Source organism: Lithobates pipiens, unplaced genomic scaffold (assembly GCF_037356315.1).
Source record: "Lithobates pipiens isolate NorthernLeopardFrog02 unplaced genomic scaffold, aLitPip1_a1.2 Scaffold_22, whole genome shotgun sequence".
Classification (NCBI taxonomy): Eukaryota; Metazoa; Chordata; class Amphibia; order Anura; family Ranidae; genus Lithobates; species Lithobates pipiens.
Genome location: NW_027507784.1, coordinates 88,910,107 through 88,915,989, shown reverse-complemented (window position 1 = coordinate 88,915,989; position 5,883 = coordinate 88,910,107). Strand labels below are relative to the sequence as shown.

The 5,883-nt window shown below is 41.8% G+C and overlaps 1 protein-coding gene across 1 annotated transcript; it reads left to right on the top strand.

Annotated features, from left to right (window-relative positions):
* Positions 1-716: 716 nt before the first annotated feature.
* LOC143925679 (E3 SUMO-protein ligase ZBED1-like) lies at positions 717-2,573 on the top strand. Its single transcript, XM_077450142.1, has one exon. The coding sequence runs from the start codon at positions 717-719 to the stop codon at positions 2,571-2,573; it is 1,857 nt and encodes a 618-aa protein (XP_077306268.1).
* Positions 2,574-5,883: the final 3,310 nt, after the last annotated feature.

Sequence of the window (5,883 nt, the reverse complement as noted above, 5' to 3'; positions counted from 1 at the left end):
TGTGAGTTTTTTGATCTGTTGCACCCTTAATGTCCGTGACATCACCGGACAGCCTGGACAGTGTATATTTTGCCCTATTGGCTGATAAGCTGTAGATTTGTGCCATCCGGCGTGGCGTCTGCTGTTGCTTCATTTGTACTTATGATCCGGTCCCCTTGCTGAGTAATAAGGAGATGTGAAGAAAGTCTTTGATCCGTGCTAACCGACTGTATTTCTGCTTGCATGACCTCCTGTTTGCTCAGGGGTCCATGCTGGGAGGTGAAAGTAGTTAAACCAGAGGTGGAGGGATTGTCAGCGATTTGGACATTCTATTTATCATCACTCTCTGCTTATGTATTTATATGTGGGACTGATTCAATTTGCGCTGCACTTTTTTTTTTTGTGGAAATTGAAATTCCTTAGTGTTCAGCTTGCATAGGGGGGGGGGGGGGGGGGGTTTATTAATTTTTGCACTGATTGCATATTTCTTTCTGCTTTTATAGCCTGGACAGTGAGACTTACCCTGCTGAATGCATGCAAACTGCACCCACTGGATTGCGATACCTTTGTATCTGTGGAGCAGGAGGATGCATCAGGCTCCATCAAGGGAAGGGGGCAAAAAGGGAAACGTTCTGTGAGAACTTGAAAACCTCCACTGTTAACAGTGTGACGGAAAGAGATCCTTGGCGTTCTATATAAAATTTTAATTTACATAGATGTTTAGACAGTAAACAACAATGGCGAGCAATGAAAGCAACGTTGCAGTTAAGCATATAAGTGGAAAGTTGAGCAAGCATTTCATTTTTAGACTAACTGCTGATGGCAAAGTAGACGATGGCAACAAAGTTTACTGCATTCACTGCAATAAACAGTTTGCTTTTCGTGGTTCAAATACATCGCTGACGTACCACCTACAGCACAAACATCCACTTAAGTATCAACACGTTGTCAACAGTGACCGGCAGAAGAGTTCTTCAGTACAATCATCAATATCTAATTTCTTGTCGTCTCAGTCAAACAAGCCTATAAGTGACAAAGTTTCTGCGGACTTGAAAATTGCTATTGCTCAGTGGATTGCCAGTTCAGGACGTCCAACAGCAATTGTGGAAGATGATGGACTACAAACAGTACTACGTATAGCTCTTCAAAACCAGACTTATAAGTTACCCACTCGCCGTACCATCGACGCTGTAATTGGTCAGATGTACAACGAGAAACTAACACAGCATAAGAAAGCTATAGAAAGTATTCAGAGTATTGCTCTCGCTACTGACTTTTGGACCTCAAACAACAATGAATCATACTGTGGTATAACAGGACACTGGATTGATTCCGACTGGAAACTGAGATCAGTAGCTTTAGGTTGCTTACTTGTGGATGAACGACACACTGCTGAAAACGTTGCCAGTTTCTATAAAGAGTTTGCTGCAACATGGAACATCACCGATAAAATATGCTGTATCATAACGGACAATGCACGAAACATGATTGCTGCTATCGGACAAACGGATTACAGTCACATACCATGTATCGCACATTGTCTTCAACTTAGCATATTAGCAGGTTTGAAGGCAGCTGACTCATCACCTCTTGTGGCAAAATGTCGACACTTAGTTGGACATTTCAAGCACAGCTCGGCCAACACATCTGAACTGAAGAGCAGCCATTCCAGTGTCTCTTCGCCGAAAGATGTCATGTTCCACAAATTGCAACAGGATGTGGCAACTCGTTGGAACAGTACCTACATGATGTTAGCCAGATTGCTGGAAGTCAAAGATGCCATAATGCAGTATCACATTGATCATCCAAAAAACTACAGTGGACCAAAACTGACAGAGTCAGATTGGGACAAAATGGCCAAATATACATCAGTCTTAGGTTCACTTGCAGATGCTACGGAATATGTTGGGGGGGAACAATATGCGACATGTTCTGCCGTTCTTCCATTACAGGCCTTTTTGCGTAGACTGTTAATAGTTAATGATGACGATCCAGGTTATATTGGACGATTCAAAACTGCAACATTGAACGACTTCACAAACAGAATTGAAGGCATTGATGCTTTGACAATATTGCAAATGGCTGTGGCTTTAGATCCACGTTACAAGAAACTCACCTGTTTAAGAAGAGAGAAACGCGAAGCAGTGTGGACAGCATTGTCGAATGCATGCAGTGCCTTCCACGATAGAACACAGCCAGCAGGACGTCCAACAGACTTAGAAGGAAAAAGCAATGATGAGACAAAAGTACCTGTGCCGAAGAAACAAAAACTTACTCTGTTGCTGAGCGACTCTGAATCACAATCCTCAGCTGACGAATCAGATGCAGTACACAGTGTACAGGCCGAGCTGACGCGGTACCAAGTAGAAGCTCCCATTCCAGAAACGGAGGATCCGCTCATGTGGTGGAAACTTAATAACCATCGTTTTCCTGTCCTAAGCAGTTTTGTGCAGACAATTCTTTGTGTACCGGCAACATCTGTTCCGTGTGTAAGACTGTTCAGTTCTTCAGGGTATATCGTAAATAAAATGCGATCCTGTCTGCTTCCAGAAAATGTAAACACCCTGGTATGTCTTCGTGACTGGCTAAAGTGATGCCTAGATATACTAGATACGTTTTATAAGTTAAACTAACTTTCTACATTGTTCTTTAAGTTTAATAAAAAAAAAATTGAAAAAACTGTATGTGCGTTTATAATTAATCGAAATTAGTCGATTAATCGATTAAAAAAAAAATAGATTAATCGAACACAAAAATTGTAATCAGTAACAGCCCTACAAAATATCTCAAGCTCTGTCAGATTGGATGGAGAGCGTCGGTGTGCATTTGTATGCAGCCCCCAACTAAATTCTAGTGGAACCAATGCCTTCAGAAGTCACCTAACTAGTAAATAGGGTCCACCTGTGTGTAGTTTAACCTCAGTATAAATACAGCTGTTCTGTGAAGCCCTCAGAGGTTTCTTAGAGAACCATAATGAACAAACAGCATCATGAAGGCCAAGGAACACACCAGACAGGTCAGGGATAAAGTTGTGGAGAAGTTTAAAGCAGGGTTAGTTTATAAAAAAAATATCCCAAGCTTTGAACATCTCATGGAGCACTGTTCAATCCATTATCGGAAAATGGAAAGAGTATGGTACAACTGCAAACCTACCAAGACATGGCCGTCCACCTAAACTGATAGGATGAGCAAGCAGAGCATTCATCAGAGAAGCAGCCAAGAGGCCCATGGTAACTCTGGAGGAGCTGCAGAGATCCACAGCTCAGGTGGGAGAATCAACTATTAGTCGTGCTCTCCACAAATCTGACTTCATGGAAGAGTGACAAGAAGAAAGATATTGTTGAAAGAAAGCCATAAGAAGTCCCATTTGCAGTTTGTGAGAAGCCATGTGGGGGACACAGCAAACATGTGGAAGAAGGTGCTCTGGTCAGATGAGACCAAAATGTAACTTTTTGGCCTAAGAGCAAAACACTATGTGTGGCGGAAATCTAACACTGCACATCACCCTGAACACACCATCCCCACCGTGAAACATGGTGGTAGCAGCATCATGTTGTGGGGATGCTTTTCTTCAGTAGGGACAGAGAAGCTGGTCAGAGTTGATGGGAAGATGAATAGAGCCAAATACAGGGCAATCTTAGAAGAAAACCTATTATGCCCCGTACACACGGTCGGATTTTCCAATGGAAAATGTTCGATGGGAGTTTGTCAGAAATTCCGACCGTGTGTAGGCTCCATCGGACACACAAAATTTAAGATCTAGATCTGTATGTCACCGCGTTCTTGGCAATCGGAATTTTCGACAAAATTTGTGTGACCGTGTGTATGCAAGACAAGTCTGAGATAACATCCGTCGGAAAAAATCCATGGATTTTGTTGTCGCAATGTCCGATTGTGTGTATGCGGCATAAGGCCCCTTTCACACTGGGGTGGGAGTGGCGCCGGCGGTAAAACAGCGCTTTTTTTTGCGCCGATTTACAGTCATTTTAGTGACAGTATTCGCTAGCAGGGGGGTATTTTATCCCCCTACTAGCAGCCGAGAAAGGGTTAAAACCACTGCAAAGTGCTGCTGCAGCAGCGCTTTGCCGGCGGTATAGCTGCGCTGTCCCATTGATTTCAGTGGGCAGGAGTGGTGAAGGAGTGGTGTATACACCGCTCCAAAAATGCTGCAGCAGGGCTTTTTTTACCATCCTGCTAGCCCTCTGGGCTTTCACACTGGAGACACAGCAGCGGCTGTTTCAGGTCGGTTTGCAGGCGCTATTTTTAGTGCAATAGCACCTGCAAAACGACCCAGTGTGAAAGGGGTCTGAGATGGTCGGAGATTTTGCCAACCAAATCCGTCGGATTTTGCCCGTCGGATTTAGTCCAACGGATTGTGTCCGAAACTGTTGCATACACACGGTCGGGCCAAGTTGGCGAAAAATCCGATCTTTCAGAACGTGATGACGTAATTTCGTTACGATGGGACTACATTCAGGCTAGTAGCCAATAGCTTTGATGTAGGAATTTGATCTGAGCATACGTGGCACTTGGTCCAATGAAAATGCTCTACACATGATCGGATTAGGTCCGTCCGGCCCAGTTGGTCGGGAAATATTTCCAACATGTTGGAAAATTGGGTCGGACGGAGATTCGGACGGAATCAGTCCGATGCATATGTTACCGGCCTCAAAATGTGAATTAAGAGAGCCGATGATTGTAGACGCGATGAGATAAGGTGATCAGCTTGGCGTGGACTGCAAAGAATCACACAAACAGCATGAGATATGACCACTGACTTTATGGCTGGAAGTAGTTTTTTTTTTACATAACAATACATCTTTTACATTTTTATAGTCACATGTTTATAACCATTAACAATATATATAATACCGATTTTAACTAAAGTATTCTAAAACGTAGTTATAACAATGAACATTACTAAATTTAATAACATATATATCCCTGTTATTCAGTGTTATAGATAATTATCTTTATCTCTCTGGTACACTTTAAGTGTGCAATAATCATACTAGCAATGCATTGCTTTAATACAAATATTTTCATGGTAGTACTCTTTTTTAACCACTAGATGGTGCACATTGCATGTCTGTATGATGCAATACATAAGCTTTACATACAATAGGTTTTTTTCTATATTAAATAACAGAAAACATGTGCTTCTATAAATCTATGCAATTTACAACAAATCAGGTTTAAATATACCTATTTAGAAAGGTTTAGTGTTTATCATAGACATTTGTTCTGACTAATGCAGTATTTTCATGTTCTTATGCACTTTTCACTTGTTTCTGACACATGCTGTTCTAAACTTCTAATTACAGCAAAACTATAGCATAAAATCTGCTGAGACTTTTTCTGCATCTGCTCAAGATGTTTAGGAATCTTTCTATCACAGGTTAATACAGATTAGGAACAATTTAGAGTACATACCTGCAAAGAATCACACAAACAGCATGAGATATGACCACTGACTTTATGGCTGGAAGTAGTTTAATTTCCAGTCACATGGTGTGTGGCCTTATATAGACTCTGTGTACCTTCTCTGCCATCTACTGGTTATTAATAGAATAGAAGGGATATGTTTAGAAATATAAAAAAAAAATGAATATGTACTTTGCTTTGGGGTGTCTGTTTTGTGACCATATAAGCCCCAGTCCGTCACACTCTCCCCTCCTTCAGTTAATGGCTCCCGACATTAAACTCAATTGGTATCTGAACACTATTTAGTGATTTAAGTAACCCAAATAGGTACTTGTTGCCACCAAGGAGCTACGTTAACTACCTGGCATGTCCTGGGAGTAGCTAGCATTGTAGGAGTTTGTATGGTGTGAACCTGACTTGGTCTGTATCTTGGCTGACCTAGTGTGTCATATGTAAAGATCTCTTTAGGCTTAGCTTGTC

What these genes read in the sequence shown, in the direction of transcription:
- LOC143925679 (XM_077450142.1), top strand. Translation starts at nt 717, where the DNA reads ATGGCGAGCAATGAAAGCAACGTTGCAGTTAAGCATATAAGTGGAAAG.